This window comes from Podarcis gaigeae (genome assembly GCF_964106915.1).
Source record: "Podarcis gaigeae genome assembly, chromosome: 9".
NCBI classification, from domain to species: Eukaryota; Metazoa; Chordata; class Lepidosauria; order Squamata; family Lacertidae; genus Podarcis; species Podarcis gaigeae.
In genome coordinates, this window is record NC_139685.1 from 6,265,033 (window position 1) to 6,288,585 (window position 23,553).

The 23,553-nt window shown below is 50.1% G+C and overlaps 1 protein-coding gene and 1 long non-coding RNA gene across 3 annotated transcripts; one reads left to right on the forward strand and one right to left on the reverse strand.

Annotated features, from left to right (window-relative positions):
• Nucleotides 1–1,621: 1,621 nt before the first annotated feature.
• On the reverse strand, nucleotides 1,622–21,676 carry LOC310825160 (synaptotagmin-5-like). 2 transcript variants are annotated; one of them, XM_083698357.1, is made up of 6 exons: nucleotides 20,554–21,676; nucleotides 7,907–8,754; nucleotides 6,480–6,645; nucleotides 5,254–5,420; nucleotides 2,045–3,150; nucleotides 1,622–1,869 (listed from the first exon to the last, which is right to left on the reverse strand). In XM_083698357.1, the coding sequence occupies exons 1-5, from the start codon at nucleotides 20,627–20,629 to the stop codon at nucleotides 2,989–2,991; spliced, it is 1,419 nt and encodes a 472-aa protein (XP_083554483.1). In that variant the 5' UTR covers nucleotides 20,630–21,676; the 3' UTR covers nucleotides 1,622–1,869; nucleotides 2,045–2,988. The 2 variants fall into 2 exon arrangements, with proteins under 2 accessions (XP_083554483.1, XP_083554482.1); XM_083698356.1 differs by having other exon boundaries at nucleotides 1,622–1,873.
• LOC310825237 lies at nucleotides 14,619–16,583 on the forward strand. The gene is made up of 2 exons (XR_014555185.1): nucleotides 14,619–15,446; nucleotides 15,612–16,583. It is a non-coding gene; the product is annotated as an uncharacterized lncRNA (long non-coding RNA).
• Nucleotides 21,677–23,553: the final 1,877 nt, after the last annotated feature.

Below are 23,553 nucleotides of genomic sequence, written 5' to 3' on the forward strand. Positions count from 1 at the left end.
TAGGGTGCGGAGAAAAGATTTGCAAGTTCTTACAGAACTTTAATGCAAATCTATCTCCGAATGGGGGACTGATACGGAAAGGGGGGGGGCATGTCTTCTTTACCTTCTTCTTCGCTACAATATATCCATTTATTCCAATTGTCAATGTCAAAAGGGACTAAAATCTATAAAATTCATAGAAAATCAGCGTGCCAGTTTGCTCAATTACTCTAGGACTCCATCACACCTCCCCTGTCCAGCATAATCCCTCAAGCAAGGTGTCAAGACCCTAATCCTTTCAAATTGCTCTGATCAGCCTTTCCTCCAGACAATGTCAGGTGGCAGACTATGCATATTTGGGACTATTGTTTTCTCATCCCCAGGAAGTGTTTATCTGTGCATATCTCCAGCTCTGCATATTCCCCCCTCCCTCCTCCTTATGTTAATCCGGTGTAGCTCTGCATATTCCCCCCTCCCTCCTCCATATGTTAATCTGTGTAACCCAACCTCCCTTTAATATATTCATGATGTAATCTGTGTAACCAAACCTCTCTTTAATGTATTCATGACGTGTTTTGCACTGTATTCTGGGACATGGAGGGAGTTTCAAAAACTCATGTCACCCCTTTCTCACGGTTCAATCTCGCCTTGAACCTGTTGCGCAATAAACTTGGATCTTCTGCAGTTTGCTCCTGCCTCCGGCTGAGCTCATTTTCCTCCGCAGGGACCCACGGACTTAGTCCGATGAGCTGGGTGGCAGAGCAGCCTCGCACCCAGATTTTTGCCGTAACACTTTATTGGCGGAGGGAGCTGGCATGCAGCTTCCGGGTCATGTGGCCAGCATGACTAAGCCGCTTCTGGCGGACCAGAGCAGCGCACAGAAACGCCGTTTACCTTCCCACCGGAGTGGTACCTATTTATCTACTTGCACTTGACGTGCTTTCAAACTGCTAGGTTGGCAGGAGCTGGGACCGAGCAATGGGAGCTCACCTTGTCGCGGGGATTCAAACCGCCAACCTTCTGATCGGCAAGCCCTAGGCTCTGTGGTTTAGACCACAGTGCCACCCACGTCCCTCAGTGTAACTCAGTGGTAGAGCCACCTGATTCAGAAGGTTCAGTCTGCAACAGCATCTCCAGGTGAGAGACTCCTTCATGAATCCCTGGAGAGCCATTGCTGCAGGTCGGTTTGTACAAGAATGAGCTGGATGCACCAAGGGATCCGACTAAGTACAAGGCAGTTCCTTGCATCCCTCATAGTACAAGAAACTAGAGTTCAAATATATAAAAGGATGTCACATAGAGGAGGGAGAAAGGTTGTTTTCTGCTGCTCCAGAGAAGCGGACACGGAGCAATGGTTCCAAACTACAAGAAAGAAGATTCCACCTAAACATTAGGAAGAACTTCCTGACAGTAAGAGCTGTTCGACAGGAGTGTGGTGGAGTCTCCTTCTTGGGAGGTCTTTAAGCAGAGGCTTGACAACCATATGTCAGGAGTGCTCTGATGGTGTTTCCTGCTTGGCAGGGGGTTGGACTCGATGGCCCTTGTGGTCTCTTCCAACTCTATGATTCTATGATTCCTTGCTCAGTCATAAAGTTTCTGAGGAGATTTTGAGCTGGTAGGTTGCCCTCCAGTCTAACCTACATCACTCAAAATAAGTTTATTGTACTAACTGAAGGCCATGACAATTCCATACAATCATAAACAGTTTCAAATATGACTCAGACATGTGCAAATAAAAGCAGAAAACATATAATGTGAGATATATGATAACAGGAATGCCCCTGTTTCAGTTTAGTGCTCCAAATTCCCCCTCACTTTTTACGGCTATTTTATCCAGATGCTTCTTCTTGTTCCCAGTGCAGTGTGGTCCCTCAACAACTCCTGAACCCTCTCACTCAGGAAGAGCATGCAGTGGCGTAGCGTGGGTTGTCAGCACCCGGGGCAAGGCAAGTAATTTGCACCCCCTAACCTGTGGATTTGTGCCTGCTAACCCGTGGATTTGCGCCCCCTAACCCCCAGATGTTGCGCCCGGTGCGGCTGGCCCCCCCTGCACCCCCCACGCTACGCCACTGAGAGCATGCTATCCTGCACAAACAGGGCTTTGCAAAAAGTGCCTCTTTGGATTTGCATGTAGGGGATAAGTTAACACATAGTGTGAAACATCTTCCACATGGCATTGCCCAACAATACAACCTCGCAGGGTTGTCGAGAGGATACGAAGAGGAGGTGTTGGGGAGAACCGTGTGTGCTGGCCCTGAACCCCTGGAGGGAAGGGTGAGATAAGGGAATGAAATAAGCATGTTCTGAGAAGGGATGCAATAAAGGCTGTTAATGGGCAATGAATGTGCTTTATACAGAGAGACTCTCCTTGCAGAGCTCTGTCCATCGCAGCCTCCAGCATAACAACCCTTCTGTTCTGACATTTCTGTTTGCACCCAACTGCCCCAGTTCAAGTTTCTCCTCGTTGCAACAGCAGCAGGAGAGCAGTCAGCACCCCACCTAGAGCAGCGCCATGCCTTTGAGCGCCATCCAAATCCAGCTTTGCTGACGCAGTTTTCAGTTCTCTTTCGTTATGGCTGGCAGCAGAAAGTTATGCAGATAATGCAATGCCCCAGAAGTTGCTGCTGCTGCAGTGGATCTTAGATCTGAGGTCAGCGTGCCCGGTGCAGTTGGGGAGCATTATGGAGGAAGAAAGCTTGATCCACCTGCTCTTTCCGCCTTCCTTGGCTCTCCTGGAGAGCTTGCAGTCGACTTTTCAACCCCGGGGTTTCTGAAGGGCTCCAAGCAGCAACACCTCTCTTTGGGCAAAAAGTCCCTGCCTTGGCAGGACTTGGAACTGGCTTGGATTTCTCCAGCTGGACTTCCTGCAGTCCTGCGGACCTTAAAGGTGTCGCAGTGCCAAGTTCCCCTCAAACCAAGGCCATTTCTCACAGAGTGCCATTGCTTTGGCTGCCATCTTTCACCATGACAGGCAGACAACTCCCCAGCAGGAAGCTCTGGACGGGCATCTCAAGGGCAGAGCTGAAAGCCTTCAGACTGAATGGCATGCCAGCGAGCAGATTCCATGTTCCCCCGGCTGCACATCTCCTTCCAGTGGACCTGCCCCATCTCAGGGGCCACAGGACCGATCAGCACTCTGCCAACAGCGCAGCTGCGGGTGTAGAGGCGAGCCTGGGACAAGATGGAGGGGGGAACAGAGTCAGGGATAGTTGTGGGGCTGCCCTATAGCAGGGCTACCCCATCCTGAGACAGACTGAGGCAGCCACCATGCGAGGTGGAATCCAAGCCCTGCCACCCCCCACCCCCCAATGCAGGACGAGTGAGGAGAACTGACTGGCTTCCAGCAGGGCTCTCTTGCTGGTGGCCCCTCTCCCATGCACCCTCCCGCTGCTGCCAGAGAAGCAAGAACAAAGCGGCAGCGACCTCCAGGTTCCGGCAAGATCCCCCAGACCCTGTCATATCCCACCAGAACCTGGAAGCCGCCACTGCCACCACAGGACCCTGGCAAGCAAAGTTGGGCAGAGGGGCATGGCATCACCTTTCCATTCACCTCAGGGGTTTTTCCTGCCTATAGGAAACCTCAGCCCAAGCTTTCCCACCTACAAATTCCTTCTTGAGGAAGTGCACCCTCTTGTGTAAGTTGGCACAACAGCAAGCAGGAATCGATGCATTGTTTTGTTTCCTCCTTGGGCAGAAAGGATTCACTAGGTTCTCCTACTCCTCCTTTTATCCCTACAACAACCCTGTGAAGTAGGTTAGGCTGAGGGTAAGTGAGCTTCATGGCAGAGTGGAGATTAGAACCCTGCTCTCTCCTAGCTCCTACTCTAATACTCTAACCACTGAACCACACTGTCTTTCTAAAACCTCATTTCTCTTTAGCTCAACTCAATGGCTTAAGACATACCTCTTGACCCCAGCTTTTGACACTCAAAGAGCATATTTTTAGGACCCCCAATATTTTTGTGACTGTAAATTTTTTGGAACTGTTTTTAACATTGTGTTTCAATGTTGTGACCTGCCCATGGACCTTAGGGTGAAGGGAGGATTTAAAAATCACAATAATAGATAAATAATAAATCTATACATTTGTACAACTGTTCAGCAAGCCCAGAAGTGTGGATCCAGAGTGGGCTGGGCTCAGCACTCAAGATCGTATGTTGCATTTGGGCCCAGGGAATTACCTGTAAGCCTGCACCTTTCAGGTCAACCCAGGCTGCAAGCTGCTCTACCCTTGCTTGCCTCCCCCTGCCCCGCAATGGGCTAGGACAGGCTTCCTCAACCTCGGCCCTCCTGATGTTTTTTTGAGACTACAATTCCCATCATCCCTAACCACTGGTTCTGCTAGCTAGGGATCATGGGAGTTGTAGGCCAAAAAACATCCGGAGGGCCAAGGTTGAGGAAGCCTGGGCTAGGAGAAGCCCTGCTGCAGGAATGCACTGCAGACCTTTGCTAGGTAAAGGTAAAGGGACCCCTGACCATTAGGTTCAGTCATGGCCGACTCTGGGGTTGTGGCGCTCATCTCACTTTATTGGCCAAGGGAGCCGGCGTACAGCTTCTGGGTCATGTGGCCAGCATGACTAAGCCGCTTCTGGCAAACCAGAGCAGCACACGGAAACGCCGTTTACCTTCCCGTCAGAGCAGTACCTGTTTATCTACTTGCACTTTGATGTGCTTTTGAACTGCTAGGTGGGCAGGAGCAGGGACCGAGCAACGGGAGCTCACCCTGTCGCGGGGATTTGAACCGCCGACCTTCTGATCGGCAAGTCCTAGGCTCTGTGGTTTAACCCACACAGCGCCACCCACATCCCTTTGCTAGGGACCTTTGCTAGGGAGCTTCATATAGAATCCTGGCCATAAAAATTGTTCAGAAGAGCCTGCTGGATCAGGCCCATGGCCCGGAACCAGCAAGCAGTATTCAAGAAAGGATTCCCTTCTGGCTAGGAGGCATCATGGCCCCCTCCTCTGTTAATGTGCCTAAGCCTCTTTTAAAGCCATCTGCGTTGATGGCCAGTGGCTATCCCTGTCTCCTAAGGAAGCAAGTGCCATAGTTTAACTAGGCATTGCGTGAAGGACTTTTATTTTATCCGCCCCAAGTCTTCCAGCACTCAGCTTGGTTACGGCCAGAGTGGAGTCAGAGGTTCAATGGAAACCACAGCTCTTTGTCTTCACCCTACTAACTAAATGTGGAAACCGTCACCATCTCCATCACTGGTCATCTGGGAGAGATCAATCCCTTTCCCTAACATACTTTGGCTCAAATCTTCCATCCATTACCTGCATGACTGTGAACTCCAGGGACAACTGCTGTTCCTGGATGTCTCCGGCAGGTAAGCTGAAGAGGAACGGGGCATTCCACACAGGGTTGTAGCCCGCTATGGACTTGGTCTCCTTTGTGTCAATGACCTTTCCGTCGTGGCAGAGGTGGATCAGAACGTAGTGGTCTAGAAAGAGGAAAAGCAGAGGACAAGGGATGGGGGATGCAGGAATCCTCAAGACGGACAGGTTTGTGCCTGACGGCTAGAAGAGGCAGAGATGGTGAGCCTTGGAGTCACTTCCAATTCCACCATTCTATGAAAGAAGGGGAACGAGAGAGATTCCTCTCTCCCAACTTTGCTAGGTGGACAGGACTGCCCACCACCTGATATAACCTGTCAAAGTTCAAAGAAAATTGCTGATTGGCATTTACAGCCATCGTCTTTGGAGATGTGCTTTCATTGCCCATCTGTTGATGAGGAGCAGGGCCTGCAGGAGGCTCCCTATAATGGATCATCACCTGATCATCAGTCCCAGGGAGCCCGTTGGTAGCCGCTATGGAGGGAGAAAAGCTCCCCTAAGCTAGCATTTCTCACTCTGCAAAGAAAGCAGTTTCCAGAGTTTCCAGAGTGGTTTAACAGTCCTGACCTCTTCCTGGAGAACTCTGGGAAATGTAGTACTGTAAGTACAGAAAAGGAGTCTCCTAACAACTCTCAGCACCCTTAACAAACTGCAGTTCCCAGGATTCTTTGGGGGAAGCCGTGTGTGTTTAATGTGGTGTCCTAATGCTTTAAATGCATAATGCAGATGGGGGTCTGAGAGATCCCCATCTTAATTTGCTCACAGATTTTTTAAAAATGTGTGTGTGTGCATATAGATTAAAATATGCAAATCTTGTGAAAATTTGTGTCCTGAGTCCTGTACCTACATCTGCTAAGGTACTGAGCAATACCTGCACCAGATCCCAGTTTAAACACAGAATTATTGCATGTGGAGATCACAGAGGAAGGCATATAAAGACAAGGGCCATAGCTCAGTGGCAGAACATCTGCTTTGTATGCAGAAGGTGGCAGGTTCAATCCCTGCTGGCACCTCCAGGTATGTCTGGCAGGGACTCCCTGCCTGAACCTTGGAGAGCTGCTGTCAGTCAGAGTAGACAACACTGAGGGAGCAATGCTCTGGCTCAGCAGAAGGCAGCTTCCTATGTTTGTGTGTTCCTATAACATGCGTTGGTACTTGCATCCTACCTGGTGTTCCCAGCATCCGGCTGACGCGTCCCAGGTTCTCTGCTTTGCGAACCAGAACTTTGATGCGATTGGCCAGAGCTTGATACTGGAGCAGGAGGAAAAGCTGCCCCAGGGACCTGGGCTGAGAGAGCCAAGAGGCGGAGCTCATGTCCTGGGAACTGTGGCACTGAAGGGGGAGAGAATGAACACGCCATGGCATAGATACACACACACACACACACACACACACACATACAGGAGTTAGCCAGCTCCAGTTTTATATTTCACATGGATTTAAGAACCTAACAAGAGCCTGCTGGATGGATGCCCATCAAGTCTGGCATCCTCTTTGCACAGTGGCCAACCAGAAGCCTCAATGGGAAACCAGGAAGCAGGTTTCCAGCACAAAAGCAACTCTTGCCTCCTGTGGTTTTTGCACGTCACTTTGCCCTGCTTACGGCCTCTTTGTTGGGATGCCTGCGTGTCAAAGTCACTTGCCTAAGGCTTTAAAATGCTGTTTAGTTATTTCACTTATATCAAACTGCATGAGCCTGCCCTTCAGGGGCCTACATACCCAATAGGAGCTGGAATCCAATAACATCTGGAGGGCCAGTTTCCTAACCCTGCTCCAAAGGGAACACCCACCCACTATGGGTGTAGCCATGGGGGGGGGGGCAGCTGCCCCTCCCTAAATCAAGTAAATCATTACAAAATACATAACTAACTGAGGTTCTGCCCTCCCCCGGAAATAAATCCTGGCTACGCTCATTACACTCATAAATACAAATAAAACCAGCCCTTATCCATCCAATGCAGGGTTTCTGCCCGGACACTGAGGTCCAGCGCCGAGGGCCTTCTGGCGGTTCCCTCGCTGCGAGAAGCCAAGTTACAGGGAACCAGGCAGAGGGCCTTCTCAGTAGTGGCACCCGCCCTGTGGAGCGCCCTCCCACCAGATGTCAAAGAGAAAAATAACTATCAAACTTTTAGAAGACATCTGAAGGCAGCCCTGTTTAGGGAGGCTTTTAATATTTAATAGGTTATTGTATTTTAGTGGTTTGTTGGAAGCCACCCAATGCTCTTTCTACCCATGAAAAAGGCCTAAAAAGGCTACACAGCCAGGTGGGTGGGATATAAATAATAAATTATTATTATTATTATTATTATTATTATTATTATTATTATTATCAAACTGTGCCCCATGGGCGACCCCATGGGTGCGAGCATTTGTGGTTGCAGGTGATCCCACCCATCGCTGGGAATATTGGGGACTGGTTCTCAATTGCTTTCCTGTTGCTCTTTTTATTTCTTATATTACAATTTGAATTTTAGAGAACTACCATTGCTGCCCCAAGACCCTCAAGAGGTCCGCAGGCGAAGGGGTAATTGGGGGTCCCCGCCGGGCGGCGGGAGGCGACGACTCCCTGGCCTCTGGGCGACGCGAGCCTCACCTTGGTGAGCGACAGCTCCTGGGCGTGCGCCGAGGGCGAGGCGCCCTGCTCGCCGGCCACCTGGGCGCAGGGGAACAGCACCTCGCCCACGAAGGCGTCCTTCCGACGGGCGAAAGCCCTGGCATACACAGCGAGGCGCAGCGTCAGGCCCGGCAGCTCTTGGCGGGCGCAGCCGGGGAAGCGAAGCTGCTGGTGGAACTCGGGGTGGAGGCTCCTCCGGCGCCGGGCGGTGCGCTGCGGCTCGGCGGAGCCCGGCAGCAGGCGCGCCTCGACGTAGCAGCTGCGGCTGGCGCCCAGGCCCCCGGGCAAGTGGGCGACGCCGACGACGTTCACCGTGAGCGTGGCCTCCGGAGGAGAGTAGCCGACGGCGAAGTGAAGGCGAGGTCGCGGCTTGGCCTGGGCGGCGGCGGGCAGGAGCCCCGCGACGGGGCGCACGGCGAGGGGGCTGCTGTCTCCCGCGGCAATGGTGCTCCGGCGCTGCGGGCCCCCAGGGCGCTGGGCCGGCGGCGCGCTCAGCCCAGGCGGGAGGACGAGGCTGGGCAGGGAGGCGCGGCCGCGCAGGAGGGCCGTCGGGGGGCTGCCGTCGGGCGAGGCCGGCGCAGGAGCAGCTGCAGCAGGCAGGCTCTCCAGAAGCTGCTCCGCCAGCTGGGCATACTGTTGCTGGATGGGCACCGCGGTCGTCGGAGAGGGCAGAGCGGGGCCCAGATGCACCAGGGGGCGGCCCGACGCCTGCGCCTCGCCGCAATCCTGGCGCCGCGTCCTCCGCCGGTGCCAGCAAATCGCGCAGCCGAGGAGCAGGCAGAAGCAGAGCAGGGCCAGCCCCACGCCCAGGAATACCTGTAAGTGCACTGAGCAGAGAGGAGGAGGAGAATAATAGAATCTAGATTTGGAAGGGACCTCGAGGGTCATCTAGTCCAACCCCCTGCAATGCAAGAATCAGATCTAAGTTGAAGCATCCCTGACAGATAGCCATCCAACCGCTGCTTAAAAACCTCCAGCGAATGAATGAGTGTGCATTCCTTTCCGAGGGAGTCTTACCACCTGAAAGTTACTCCGAATGTTAAGTCCGAATTTTCTTTCTGTTTGCAGAAGAGGGTTGTAGGAAAAGCAACTGCAGAGCCTTAAGGGGGCAGGTCCCAGTTTCAGGGGAGGGCCATCTATTTAATTTATTTACTGCATTTATACCCCCACCTTTTTCTGGAGCTCAAGCTGGCTTATCTGGTTCTCCTGGCTTCCTTTAATCCCTGCAGCAACCCTGTGAGGTAGGTTAGGCTGAGTGGCTGATACTGGACCCCCAGTGAGCTTCATGGCCGAGTGGAGATTTGAACCCTGGTCTCCCAGGTCCTAGTCTAACTCTGTAATCTCTGCACCACCACCGGATCTCCATCTATGTACTCACTTCTCCTCTCACAAGTAGGGATGGCCAAACATGTCCATTTGGGTTTTGCTTTTTTGTTTTCATTTGTGAGTTCTGCTCACATGTCCTCATAAATCTGCAGGTTTTTGAAGTATAACAAAGTCACCTTGGAAATTATTATGCAATCTGTATGCAGTTTTGCCTAACATGCACATTCCAAATGGAGCCGCACCATAAAGGTAAAGCTAAAGGGGCCTCTGACCGTTAAGTCCAGTTGCAGACGACTCTGGGGTTGCGGTGCTCATCTCGTTTTACTGGCCAAGGGAGCTGGTGTTTGTCCACAGACAGCTTCCGGGTCATGTGGCCAGCATGACTAAGCTGCTTCTGGCGAACCAGAGCAACCCATGGAAACGCTGTTTACCTTTCCGCCGGAGTGGTACCTATTTATCTACTTGCACGGGAGCTCACTCTGTCGCAGGGATTCAAACCGCCGACCTTCTGATCGGCAAGCCCTAGGCTCAGTGGTTTAGACCACAGCGCCACCCACTTCCCATAGCCGCACCATAGATCTGTATAATGACATTGCACTATCTCTATCGGCAGCTTTGGAATGTGTGGATTAGGTAGTACAGTACAGTATCTCCTTTAAGTGTGAACTGGATTCCTCCCCATCTCTGCTCACAACAGCTGGAACAGAGTGGCAACAACTACCACCACTAAGGCTCAGAAGGGCAAGAGGGGCAGCTCAAAAGGAGAGTAGAGAAGGCAGGGAAGGGACCCCTTCCCGACTCCCACTCTCTCCAAAAGACGCCTGCAGAGCAGCTCTGGCCTGATGACATCAGTTCGACATGTTTGCTCAGGAGCTAAAATAAAGCCAGACTCTCCTCAAACCAGATAAACCCCAGGGAAAGAAAAGCTCTGCTTATCAGGCCTGCAGTTTTGCTGACGCAGGGCTGTTGTGGAGCTAAGAGGCCCTTGCCTAGTCAAACAGCCCTTTGCAAAGCACTCAATCTGTGCTTGGCTTCCAGGTCAGTTGGCAGCTGACCCCAGAATGTGTGTGTGTATGAGAGAGAGAATGTTGCATTGTCCCGTGAGATGGGAGGAGGGAGGGCTACAGCGCAAGGCTAGAGCGCATGCTTCGCATGTAGAAGGCCCTGGACCAATCCTCTGCACCTCTAACAAAAACGGGGAAAGAATTGTAGGGCTGGAAGGGATCCCAAGGGTCATCTAGCCCAACCCCCGGCAGTGCAGGAACTTGCCAATGTTCCTTTCCTCGTCTCACGTCCAGAACAGAAATCAATCCAGAGAACACCGATAAATAGTAGCTGCTGCTGCTCCTGTTTGCAGACTGTGGCCCCCAGGATGTTATTGGACTCTCTAGCTCCCATCAACCCTGAGCACTGGGCATGCTGGTTGAGGTTAATGGCAGCTGGGAGCCTCGCAACACCTGGAGATCTGTGTTAGAAGGCTGCCTTTGATTTTTAGAGAATACGACCTACAGCTGACTTTAATGCTTTCCCGCTCCCTGAAAAGGGATGGGAAATAGAACCAGATATCATAGAATCATAGAATAGTAGGACAGGAAGGGAACCCAAGGGTCATTTAGTCCAACCCCCTGCAACACGGGAATTAAATATCCTAATGCCAACAATGCAGTGGTGTAGCGTGGGGGGGTGCAGGGGGGCCCGGCCGCACCGGGCGCAACATCTGGGGGTTAGGGTTAGGGGGCACAAATCCACGGGTTAGGGGGCGCAAATCCACAGGTTAGGGGGCGCAAATTACTTGCCTTGCCCCGGGTGCTGACAACCCACGCTAAGCCACTGCAACAATGTGATGTAGTAGCGACAGGCCCCATCTGCTCTATACTTCGAAAACAGTATGGTACCATACCGCTTAACAAAGCAAACAAACAGCTATGGCTTCCACCAAGGAATCTGGTAGTTTGTTAAGGGTGCTGAGAGTAGCTGGGAGATCCCTCCCTCCGCCCCCCTCACAGAGGTGGAAGTCCCAAAGTGGTTTAACAGTCCAGCCCTCTTCCTAGGGAACTCTGATATGGACCCATCTGGGGCCTTATCTACATTACACCCTTGGAGCAATATCTTTGAGGAGCCATGGAAACCCAAAAAACCCTGAGGACGGTAGTTAGGGTGCTGGGGCTAAAGGTTAGACTGTGTCCATTTTTTTTACTGAGCATTGATTCTGATTTGTTTACAGGGTGGTTATATGACTGGTCACCCTGATTGGCTTGCAGAGTTGTCTTGCCATTAGTCACTTGTTCATCCCACACACTTTGCAGTGCATCTTCCATTCACTTCCCAAACTGCCCAAGGCCAGGGTGCTTTAGTCCCCTTTCAACACGCAAAGCTAAAACATGAATCCCTCCTCCTGCAAAATGCTGTTGCTCCAGATTCACCCATACAAAGGATAATCATCCGCAGACTGCCCACCCCATAGGCTTAAAAGGCACTTTAGCACCACGTTAACAGCCATGGCTTCTCCCAAAGATCCTGGGAACTATAGTTTGTTGAAAGTGCTGAGAGCTGGTAAAGGGACCCCTGACCATTAGGTCCAGTCGTGGCCGACTCTGGGGTTGTGGTGCTCATCTCGCTTTACTGGCCGAGGAAGTCGGCGTACAGCTTCCGGGTCATGTGGCCATAATGACTAAGCCGCTTCTGGCGAACCAGAGCAGCGCACGGAAATGCCATCTACCTTCCCGCCGGAGTGGTACCTATTTATCTACTTTCACTTGATGTGCTTTCAAACTCCTAGGTTGGCAGAAGCTGGGACCAAGCAACGGGAGCTCACCCCGCCGTGGAGATTCGAACCGCCAACCTTCTGATTGGCAAGTCCTAGGCTCTGTGGTTTAACCCACAGGAGACCCCTATTCTCACAGTGCTACAGTTTCCGTGCGCTGCTCTGTTCACCAGAAGCGGCTTAGTCATGCTGGCCACATGACCCGGAAGCTGTAAGCCGGCTCCCTCAGCCAATAAAGCCTAATGGTCAGGGGTCCCTTTACCTTTTTTTTACAATCTCCTTAGAAAACTATAGTTCCCATGATACTTCAGGGAGAGGGTGAGGATGGAGGAGGAGGAGGGCATACTCACCATGCTGGTGTTTGTCTAGCAGGACCTGGACCAACAGCCACAGGAAGAGGAGGATCACCAACCCTTCAATCATCCCCTTGCAGAAGAAAAAGATGATGGACTGGCAGAGGGACAGAGCTGGGAAGATGTGGTCCTTGAAGAGCGCCATCCCCTGCCTTGCCCCAGATGGGAGCGAGAGCCCAAGGAGGGTCCTTGCTCACCTGAGCCGGGCACTTGGGGCTGACAGAGGAGGACAGTGGAGATCAGCCATGGAAGAAGAGCAAGGCTGCAGCAGCAGCTGGGGAGAGCTCTGCAGCAGGACCTGGCAGGCAGGAGTGGTACCCTAGGTGACCTCCCTGAAGCAAGGTCCCTGGGGGGACGGAGGAAAGGGGCTCGTGGGGCGCAAAGGATCTAGCATCCCCGGAGCCTGCCTGACAGTGTGCAAGTCAATGCGTCTCTCTTTAAATAATCCAGAGCTCTGCAGGCAGATCCTCCGGTTCACACCCCATCTATTCCGGTCCGCTTGAGGCAACCGGCAGTGACCCCCTTTCCTTCCTCCCCCCGCCCCCCACGGGTTGCCATTCCGCATCAGGAGCAACAAGACCAGCCACGCAGAATGTCATCTGCCTTGCAGGGCAGGTACATTATTGGAAGGCCCATGACCTCCCCAAAGGTGGGCTCCTTGCGAAACAGAGAAGGAGGTATAAATAGATCCAGGGTGAGAGATGCCGCCCGCTTCGTAGATCTTGCAGGCAAGAGATGGTGATGTGGTAAGACAGCTGTGAAGATCAACTGCGCCTTTCTGATAGGGAAGGCAGCTCTTTGATCTCTCACTTTTGTCTTTGGTGTTGAGATGACCATGCGCAGGGGGCGTTTTACTCCACAGAGATTACTCACCCGAGCAGAATTAGAATGGTAGTTGAACATGTAACTTCATGCAGGGATATCTTGTACTGCAGTGCCTGTTCCTACAGTGCTTCCTATAAAGTTCATGCAAAACCCATGCCTGACCAGCGAAGGCCCCTTGCAATGTTAGTTAAAAGCTTCACATTTGCAGATTCTGCCCCTTTTGTTGGGTGACAACAGCATGAAAGATGAATAGCTTATTGGTCCCTCGCATCATCCATTAGCCCCTGTTTCTGTAGCAGGGGTGAATTACTGCTTTCCACTATGTTTTGTTTTGTTTATAGTGAAACAGTGTTATTTCTCATCTAAGAATGAAAACCATTTTTCGCTGCACCCAGGAGGAGGCATGGTAGCCCTGAAAGGGCCTCACTGCATGGCCCCAATCCACACTGAACAGGTGATGCCTGAGGGATGTTGTGCATCATCTATGTGTGATCTGTGTGTGTGACAACATCACACATCTCCTGACACCATGCAGCCTAGTGCAGCCTTCTGCAATGTTCCGCCAGCCCCCCTCAATATTGAGGGGCTGGGCCCCTTCAAACAAATATTAAGGGGGCAGGAGACACCTCCGCCCCCTAGAGTTGGCATGCCTGACCTCCTGGCAAGCAGCAAAACGCCACCAAACTGTCAGTCCTTTGCAGGAGGGATTCAAGTGCACAGCAGAACTTTGGGTTTGTGCATTTCAAGTGGATGCAAGCTTTCTATTGCCCAAGTGCAACAAATCCACTTGGTAAAAAGAATAGGGCATTTTGCGGAATAGAGAGTGGCAAGGAAATGCCCTTAAAAGTGTGGAGCGAATGAATGACTAAGAGGAAGCTGCCTAACACAAAGCATTGGAAGACACAAGACCTACCCACTCTGGAAGAATGGCAGATGCAAGTAATGGACTATATGGAATTGGCTGAAATCCAGGACCAGGGAGAAGAGTTGGTGGAAGAAGATTGGAAGAAATTTAAAATCTATCTACAGAAATACTGTAAAATTATTGAATGTTAATGACGTTGGAATGAAACAAAGTGGTTCTAGTAATAAGGTAAATTAAGAATATGTAAGAAGGGATGGATATCAGATGAAAATTCGAAGTTAGAATATGTGAGGATAAATAATTAAGGGTAAAATAAGAGGTTATGAATTTGCTGAACAAATTTTTAAATGGAATACAAAAAAGGGAGGTGTGAGGAAGTCATGAAAATAAGTAAATGAATGTAAGATATTATAAAAGAGGGATTTTTAGTTTTTATTTTTTCTTTGTATGTTGAATTTTGGTTTTTGTATTTTTGTATTTTTCTGTGTTTTGTTGTTTTGTAATTCTTTTTTTGTTAAAATTTAATAAATATTATTTTAAAAAAATAAATAATAAGAGGAAGCTGTCTAAACACACTGTGAGCAAATCGGGATGGAGGCAGGACATATTCACATTGTGTGCCCTTTCCCCCCAAAAATCATAATGCTCAGTAAAAGACAGGGCAAGCTTTGGGCCAGCAAATCAGGGTGGATGCTCAAGAAACAGGTACTAAGGGAATGTATTATCCCTCATGGTGGGGCTGCCTGCTAATACAGGCACATTGGGGACTGGTATCCTCAGAAATATTCAAAATAATTTGGGAGCTCCTTCATTTCTCCCTCCATTCTTGTTTATTATACAGTGGTACTTTGGGTTACAGACGCTTCAGGTTACAGACGCTTCAGGTTACAGACTCTGCTAACCCAGAAATAGTACCTCAGGTTAGGAACTTTGCTTCAGGATGAGAACAGAAATCGCGTGGTGGCAGTGGGAGGCCCCATTAGCTAAAGTGGTTCTCCAGGTTAAGAACAGTTTCAGGTTAAGAACGGACCTCCGGAACGAATTAAGTTCTTAACCTGAGGTACCACTGTACCTCTTCAAAGGCTCATCTCTCTGTAGCTCAAACCTGGAAGGTCTTAAAGGAACCACCCCCAGATTTATGGCCCAACAACGTTTGGCGAATGGCCATCGCTGAGAAAATAACACTTGTTTAAAAGTGATAAACAGAAAAATTTATGCAATGTGGTGGCCTTTTGTTCTCCTGGAGAACAGAAAGCTGAGAGGTGACCTGAAGGGCTGTCACAGGACAAGCTTGTTTTCTCCTGCTCTGGGGGCTAGATCCAGAACCAATGGATTCAAATTGCAAGACAAGAGATTCCAACTAAAGATTGGGAAGAACATTTGAAGGTAAGAGCTGTCGGACATTGAAGTGGACTCTCCTTCATGGGTGGATGGCTGGCTTTCAGGGGTTCTTTTCCGACAATTCCTGCATTGCACAGGGTCAGGCTAGATGGCCCTTGGGTTCCCTTCCAGCTCTGCAGTTCTCTGATTCTATTTGCTTATCATCCGCAGGGCAAAAGGCTCTCCGTCCTGGCCTACTGGATTGCAGCAGTGGGGGACATGGCCAAGGGCATGCCAGGAAGGGTGGCTCAGAGCCAAGAAGTCATGCTTCTGCCGCCTCAGCTTTTCCAAGGGCGTGTGCAGACCAGCAGCAGAGGTACAGGTGGCCTTTTTTCAAATTTTAACTAGTAGTTTTGTTTTATTCCTATTTAATTTAAACCCTGCCACTTCCCCAAATTTCTGACTCTTTTCTATCACTTTAGGGAGTGGAGTTTTTGGATCTTCTACTGTTATCACTAAGTCATCTGCATATGCTTCTAGTTTAAACTCACTTTTCCCAGTTTTTACACCTGTGATCTCTTTATCTGCTCTTATGTTTCTGGCAAGTACTTCCCGTACCAGGATGAACAACAATGGTGATAGTGGGCATCCTTGTCTAGTTCCTTTTTGTATCTTACATTCGTCCGTTATCACCTGACTTATAATTAATTTTGCTTTTTGTTCTGAGTAAATTGCTGAAATCCCTTTTAGAAATTTAGGGCCACGTTTAATTTCTTCAAGCAGCTTTGTCATGAATTTCCATGAGACGTTGTCAAAGGTTTTTTCAGCATCTATAAACATCATCGCTGCTTTCTTTTCGTTTTTGATCTCCAGGTATTCTATTATATTCATAATATTCCTTATATTCGCCTTCATTTGTCTACCTGGAAGAAACCCTGCCTGATCTTGATGTATATACTCATTTAATATTTTTTTTCAATCTGTTAGCTAATATTTTTGCAAACAATTTGTAATCATTGTTCAACAGGGAAATGGGGAAATAGTAGCACCTGAGCAGTGGACAAGGGGTCCAAAGCAGAGCCCATCTATTTTTAGCTTATCTGAAAATCTACAACCATACAAATTAAGTTTGTCAATTATTGTTCCCCTCCGTACTCAGAGGCCAAGAGAAAATGTTCCGATAAAAAAGATATTTCACTCGCAGTTTCCAGGCTGCTGCGGTGGCAGCGTCATTGGCTGGGTCTGGAGGGCTGACCTGAGATAACCCTGGGCCAGCTTTCCCTCTATGTCCCGCCCCTCCCTAGGGATGCTCTAGGGGACCATGATGTGGGACATGTCCTGGTGACCCCAAGGATGCGGGTGGCACTGTGGGTTAAACCGCAGAGCCTAGCACTTGCTGATCAGAAGATCATGGTTCGAATCCCCGCGACGGGGTGAGCTCCTGTTGCTCGGTTCCTGCTTCTGCCAACCTAGCAGTTCAAAAGCACAAAGTGCAAGTAGATAAATAGGTACCACTCCGGCGGGAAGGTAAACGGCGTTTCCGTGCGCTGCTCTGGTTTCGCCAGAAGCAGCTTAGTCATGCTGGCCACATGACCCGGAAGCTGTATGCCAGCTCCCTCGGCCAATAAAGCGAGATGAGCGCCGCAACCCCAGAGTCGGCTACAACTGGACCTAATGGTCAGGGGTCCCTTTACCTTTACCTAATGGAGGTGGAGGAAGAGACTGGAGAGGAAGAGCACTAGTTCCACAGGATCTTCAGTATGCCCAAACCCAAGTACAGCTATTCATCCTGTGAAATAAGCAGACAGGGCCAGCCCGCCCATGAGGCAAGGTGAGGTGACTGCCTCAGGCAACAGGGGTGGCAGATCCAGCCTCCAAGGTGTGCATCGCTTGCTGCCACTCCTTGGAGGCTGGAACTGATTCCTCAGCAGCCCCACCTCTGCTTCCTCTACAGCGGCCTCTTGGCAAATCGGAGGCACTGCTGGTTTTGTCCCACTCCTAGGGAAGAAATGGCAGGGGCTGCTCTCTGGGGTTCCCTGGCCTCTGCACCCAGCTGGCATGATTCAGAGTGGGCCCCTTTCCCTTCCCACTAACAATGGCCTTTGATTTCCACTTCCGCTATCAGGTAAGGTTGATTTGGCCTAGTGACGCAGCAGTAAAATTGCTAGCCCATTTTCAAAGCTAAGCAGGGTCTCTGGTATGTTTTAAAATTGGATGGGTGGCCAAGTGTAATTCTATGGGGAAGAAGAGGAGAAAGGAGGTGGAAAGTAAATTTACCCACGGTGACCAAGAAGGAGGCCCACATGCAGTCCAGGAAGCCTGCAAGCCTCTCCTGCCCTGGCCAAGGGTACCCTGCAGTAAATTGCCTCTGACTCTGGATGTGCTATTTAGCTCTCAAGGCTAAGAAGAACACTCACTTTTTTATTCCTGCATTTATATGCAGCTGAATTCTAGATCAGTCCCTAAGCGTTTTACGAAAAAAGACAAGATCTGTCTGTCTCTGTCTATGAATGATACACAATGGAGACCCCCAGACTACATTTTTATTGTGCTTTTGTGATTGTGCTCAGGATGGTTTTGAGGCAGTTCTGCATGATCCCATTTTGAATAGTGGGCTCTTCTTCCTTGGAGGTTTTCAAGCAGAGTTTGGATGGCCGTCTGTCAGGAATTCTTTAACTGAAATTCCTGCATTGCAGGGGGTTAGACTAGATGATGACAGCAGTCACGAAATTAAAAGACGCCTGCTCCTTGGGAGAAAGGCGATGGCAAACCTAGACAGCATCTTAAAAAGCAGAGACATCACCTTACCAACAAAGATCCGTATAGTTAAAGCCATGGTTTTCCTAGTAGTGATGTATGGAAGTGAGAGCTGGACCATAAAGAAGGCTGATCGCCGAAGAATTGATGCTTTTGAATTATGGTGCTGGAGGAGACTCTTGAGAGTCCCATGGATTGCAAGAAGAACAAACATATCCATTCTGAAGGAAATCAGCCCTGAGTGCTCACGGGAAGGACAGATCCTGAAGCTGAGGCTCCAATACTTTGGCCACCTCATGAGAGGAGAAGACTCCTTGGAGAAGACCCTGATGTTGGGAAAGATGGAGGGCACAAGGAGAAGGGGACGACAGAGGACGAGATGGTGGGACAGTGTTCTCGAAGCTACCAGCATGAGTTTGACCAAACTGTGGGAGGCAGTGGAAGACAGGAGTGCCTGGCGTGCTCTGGTCCAGGGGGTCATGAAGAGTCGGACATGACTAAACGACTAAACAACAACAGACTAGATGACCCCTGGAGTCTCTTCCAACTTTACAGTTCCATGATTCCATCAGGATCACAGAACAATTGCTAAAGCGAAAATCATATGTGGGTGGTCTGGAATAAATCCACCAGCCCCAGAGGTCCCCTACCCCTGCTCTATTGTTGGGCCCTTGTGACCTCAATATTCTCTAACCCCCTACAGACCACACAACTGAAACACATTTCCTACCTCCACAGATAATTCTGAAAACTGTAGTTTGTTCAGGATGCTGGGAATTATAGTTCTCTGTGTGGGTGAACTACAGCTCCCTTTTTTGTAGGGGAGGAAATGTGCTTTAAATGTATGGTGAGCGTATTGGAGTAAGAAGGCATGGGAGAACTGAAACAAATTTGTGTCTCTTGTAAGTTTGTGATATTAATTTATTACGTTTGGTTTGGGTTTGGAATTCTGCTCCTATATGTTTGGCTGCAGATATGCCTCTGTTTTTGTTTTAGTTAGCATCTGGTATTATATTTTGTTGTGTTTTCTCATAAGTAAATATATCACAAGTAAATAATAAACAAACAAAAACCTGGGGACCCCCCCTCAAATTAATAAATAACTGTAGGGTTCTCCCGCTGCCTGTCAACATGCCTGGGATCCTGCAGCCAGCAGCAAGCTCTTGGCTGCAACCCCTCCGCGGCCCCCTCCTTCCCATCCCTCTGAACAAAGCTCCTTGCTGTTCTGCTGGGAGAAGGGCCCTCCTCTCCCCACAAGCAAACAAAAGAGGCTCAGAGATGAAATGGACAGGCCTCCTGCAGCCGCTCCTCAGCATCCCTCCTTCGCTGCCCACCTTTGCTGCGAGGGAAGGGCTAGAACTCAGTGCTGGAGCACCTGGTCTGCATGCAAGAGGCTCAGTCCCTAGGAGCAGCATCTCCAGGTGGGGCTGGGAAGTCAGTCCCCTGCCTCAGACCCTGGAGAGTCGTTGCTGCCAGTAGAGTAGACAGCACTGGTCTGAGTCGGTATCAGGCATCTTTCAGTGAGCCAAGCACAAGCTACAAGCAGGCTGGAGCCACTGTTTTGGGGTCTCTGAATTTTTGCTTCCTTGGTTGCAAGGCAGTTCTCCAACCAAGTACAGTGGTACCTCGGGTTACATACACTTCAGGTTACAGACGCTTCAGGTTACAGACTCTGCTAACCCAGAAATGGTACCTTGGGTGAAGAACTTTGCTTCAGGATGAGAACAGAAATCGCGCTCCGGCTGTGCGGCAGCAGCAGGAGGCCCCATTAGCTAAAGTGGTGCTTCAGGTTAAGACCAGTTTCAGGTTAAGAACAGACCTCCAGAATGAATTAAGTTCTTAACCCGAGGTGCCACTATAATGTGTACGCATAACATACATACTGGGGTGATTGGAAATGCATTGTACAGCGAAAATAACAAACAAGCATATTAGGGGAGATCGCTTTGCAAAAATTGCATGCAGGATGGGCACGGTAGGAGAAATTTGCAGTACAGTGGTACCTCGGGTTACATACGCTTCAAGTTACAGACTCCGCTAACCCAGAAATATTACCTCGGGTTAAGAACTTTGCTTCAGGATGAGAACAGAAATCGTGCTCTGGCGGCGCAGCGGTAGCAGGAGGCCCCATTAACTAAAGTGGTGCTTCAGGTTAAGAACAGTTTCAGGTTAAGAACAGACCTCTGGAACGAATTAAGTTCTTAACCCGAGGTACCACTGTAAAATGCTGGTGCCCTTTTCACGTAACTCAAATTCTTCTTTCTTGCAAAGTGATGTGGAAAACAGAACCCAAGAGTGGAAAATGGCCCGAGGCCTCTGCACTTCATTTTAAAAGAACCTTGTGCCCCAATAAGGGTCGTTGGCCTTGCTCTCCCCCCATCTGCCCCCCAAACCAGGCCTGTTAGTTTCCACTTACCTGCCTCCACAGCCTTGCTCCCAAACTGAGCTGGGAGGATGGAGGAGTCCTGGAACACCCCTGGCAGTGCTGGCATGGAGGCGCCTGGCAGGAACTAAGGGAAGGTGCCCAAAGCGTCACTGTGGAGAGGTTGAGGAGGAGGAGGAAAAAGAAAGAAGTGCTTGGTCCCCAGCTGGGAGCCGTTTAGAACCGGCAGTAAGGTTTGCAGGCGCCAGGTGCCTGTCGCTGGCATCGCTGGAGAGCGGGGTGGCATTGGCAGGGTTGATAAACAGAAGCCAATAAAGTTCTCTAAGCTCACAGAGCTGAGCAAACAGGTGGAAAAAAAATATATGCTGGAGTGTTTACTCCCCTTCCAATCCAGGGAAAGGGCGGGCTCCCAAAGCAGAGGGTGGGAGGGAGGATGCCAGAACGGCGGCCAGAGCCAAAGCCATTCTTAAGTGTTTGCTGCCAGGGAATGTGGTGTTTGAGAGCCAGGATGGCAGGAGGGGCAGCCAAGCAGCAGGGCGGAGGGGCAGGCCCAGCGCGAGGGGAATGCAAGAGGGCAGTGGCCAAGGACAAACAGGCCTGTCCACTTGGGTTCTCAGTTTTCCAATCTTCAATTCAGTTTCTCCACATTTCTGCAGCTACCCGGCTCGATCAGCTCTGCTCTGCCTCTGCAGTTGGAGGTTGCAGTGCTTCTAGATACAATGGTACCTCGGGTTAAGAACTTAATTCGTTCTGGAGGTCCGTTCTTAACCTGAAGCACCACTTTAGCTAATGGGGCCTCCCGCTGCCACCGCCGGAGCACGATTTCTGTTCTCATCCTGAAGCAAAGTTCTTAACCCAAGGTACTATTTCTGGGTTAGCGGAGTCTGTAACCTGAAGCGTCTGTAACCCGAGGTACCACTGTACTCCTGGGCTTGCCACATGCGTATCCCGAAGGATACGTAACAAGAAGGGCACGTAAGTAGAGGTACCACTGTACTTGAGCTCCTTGGAGGAAAAAAGGTGGGTTAGAAATGCAACCGATCAATTCATAGAATTATAGAATTGGGACCCCGCGGGTCATCTAGTCCAACCCCCTGCAATGCAGGAACCTCAACTAAAGTGTCCATGATAGATAGGCATCCAACCTCTGCTTAAAAACCTCCAAGGAAGACAGTCTTCACTGGTCACCAACTTTATTGATTCAAGCAACCTTGATTAATTCAATCAGTCAAAGGAAGAAGGTAAAGGTAAAGGTACCCCTGCCCGTACAGGCCAGTCTTGCCAGACTCTGGGGTTGTGCGCCCATCTCACTCAAGAGGCCAGGGGCCAGCGCTGTCCGGAGACACTTCCGGGTCACGTGGCCAGCGTGACATCGCTGCTCTGGCGAGCCAGAACTGCACACGGAAACACCGTTTACCTTCCCGCTAGAAAGCGGTCCCTATTTATCTACTTGCACCCGGGGGTGCTTTCGAACTGCTAGGTTGGCAGGCGCTGGGACCGAGCAGCGGGAGCGCACCCCGCCGCAGGGATTTGAACCGCCGACCTTTCAATCGGCGAGTCCTAGGTGCTGAGGCTTTAACCCACAGCGCCACCTGCGTCCCCAAAGGAAGAAACATGGGTGCAAAAAGGAGTTACACTCCTTGCGGGAGTTCCTTCAAGTTCCTCACAAGTACTGCCATCTAGTGATAAGCGTAGAGAACTGCAAGCCAAGAGGGCTTCTAACATGCTCTGAAATTGATCAGGGAAGAAGGCCTGCAAAGTAGGTCAGGCCCAAAGAGGGTCACTGGTTCAAGGTCACTCATTGAGAGCTGGGCAGCCATGTGGGGTTTCTGAACCAAGCCTTCCACATCCTCCTACAAGCCTCTTAACCACAGCACCGCAGGGACTCATATCTGTGTTTCCTTATTGACACTTTCTTTTTTTTTGTAACTGTGCTCATCTATTTGCAGAAATGCAACCCAAACATCAACAGGCAATAAAGCCTAAGGCATGGGTAGGCAAACTAAGGCCCCGGGGGCCGGATCAGGCCCAATCGCCTTCTAAATTCGGCCTGCGGACGGCCTGGGAATCAGTGTGTTTTTACCTAAGTAGGATGTGTCCTTTTATTTAAAATGCATCTCTGGGTTATTTGTGGGGCATAGAAAAATTTATGCGTTCAGAGTGCAGCAGCAAGAGATGAGAGGAAGTCTAAAGATGTGAATGAGATGTGGTTATTGGAAAATATGTTGTTATGTATGTTGTTTATTGTTTAAAAATTTAATAAAAAATATTTAAAAAAAATATTTGTGGGCATAGGAATTCGTTCATTCCCCCCCCCCCAAAAAAAAATATAGTCCGGCCCCCCATAAGGTCTGAGGGACAGTGGACCGGCCCCCTGCTGAAAAAGTTTGGTGACCCTTGGCCTAAGAGAAAGAAGCACAACCCTCTAGAGCAGTGGTTCCCAATTAGGGGTCTGGGTACCCTTGGGGGTCCATCCCTTGCCTCTCCCCAACTAATATTTTTTGTCATTTCTGCATGGTGATATCACAGATTTTATGGCCTGTTTTAGCACATTGGCCAAACTCTGTTTTGAAATCCCACCACAATAACAGTTTTGACCCTCCAATAAGCAGCACTATATCGCTCCTCTCGTGAGGGAGCGCAGGGCGTCCAATTTCAAGGCATCACCAATATCACACAATGATCTCAGCCAATAACACTGCTGATCTGAGCTGCCTTCCCTCACAGGGCAGCTGGTTGCCCTCACTTCAAGGCACCGTAGCACTACCTTCCCCTGGCACTTTGATGCCCCCACATCCCCATGTGGTGCAGGCAACTATGCTGCTTCTCGTCTCCCCACCCACCCAATCATCCCCACGCCTGATCTCCAATTTGACATTGTGATATACAGTGGTACTTTGGGTTACAGACGCTTCAGGTTACAGACGCTTCAGGTTACAGACTCCGCTAACTCAGAAATAGTACCTCGGGTTAAGAACTTTGCTTCAGGATGAGAACAGAAATCGTGCTCTGCCAGCGCGGCGGCGGCAGCAG

What these genes read in the sequence shown, in the direction of transcription:
- LOC310825160 (XM_083698357.1), bottom strand. Translation starts at nt 20,629, where the DNA reads ATGCCAGCACTGCCAGGGGTGTTCCAGGACTCCTCCATCCTCCCAGCT. An exon ending in AGGAGCTGTCGCTCACCAAG is followed by an intron (nt 6,646 to 7,906) that starts GTGAGGCTCGCG and finishes CTCCCCCTTCAG; the next exon opens with TGCCACAGTTCCCAGGACAT. An exon ending in CCGGATGCTGGGAACACCAG is followed by an intron (nt 5,421 to 6,479) that starts GTAGGATGCAAG and finishes TCCTCTTTCTAG; the next exon opens with ACCACTACGTTCTGATCCAC.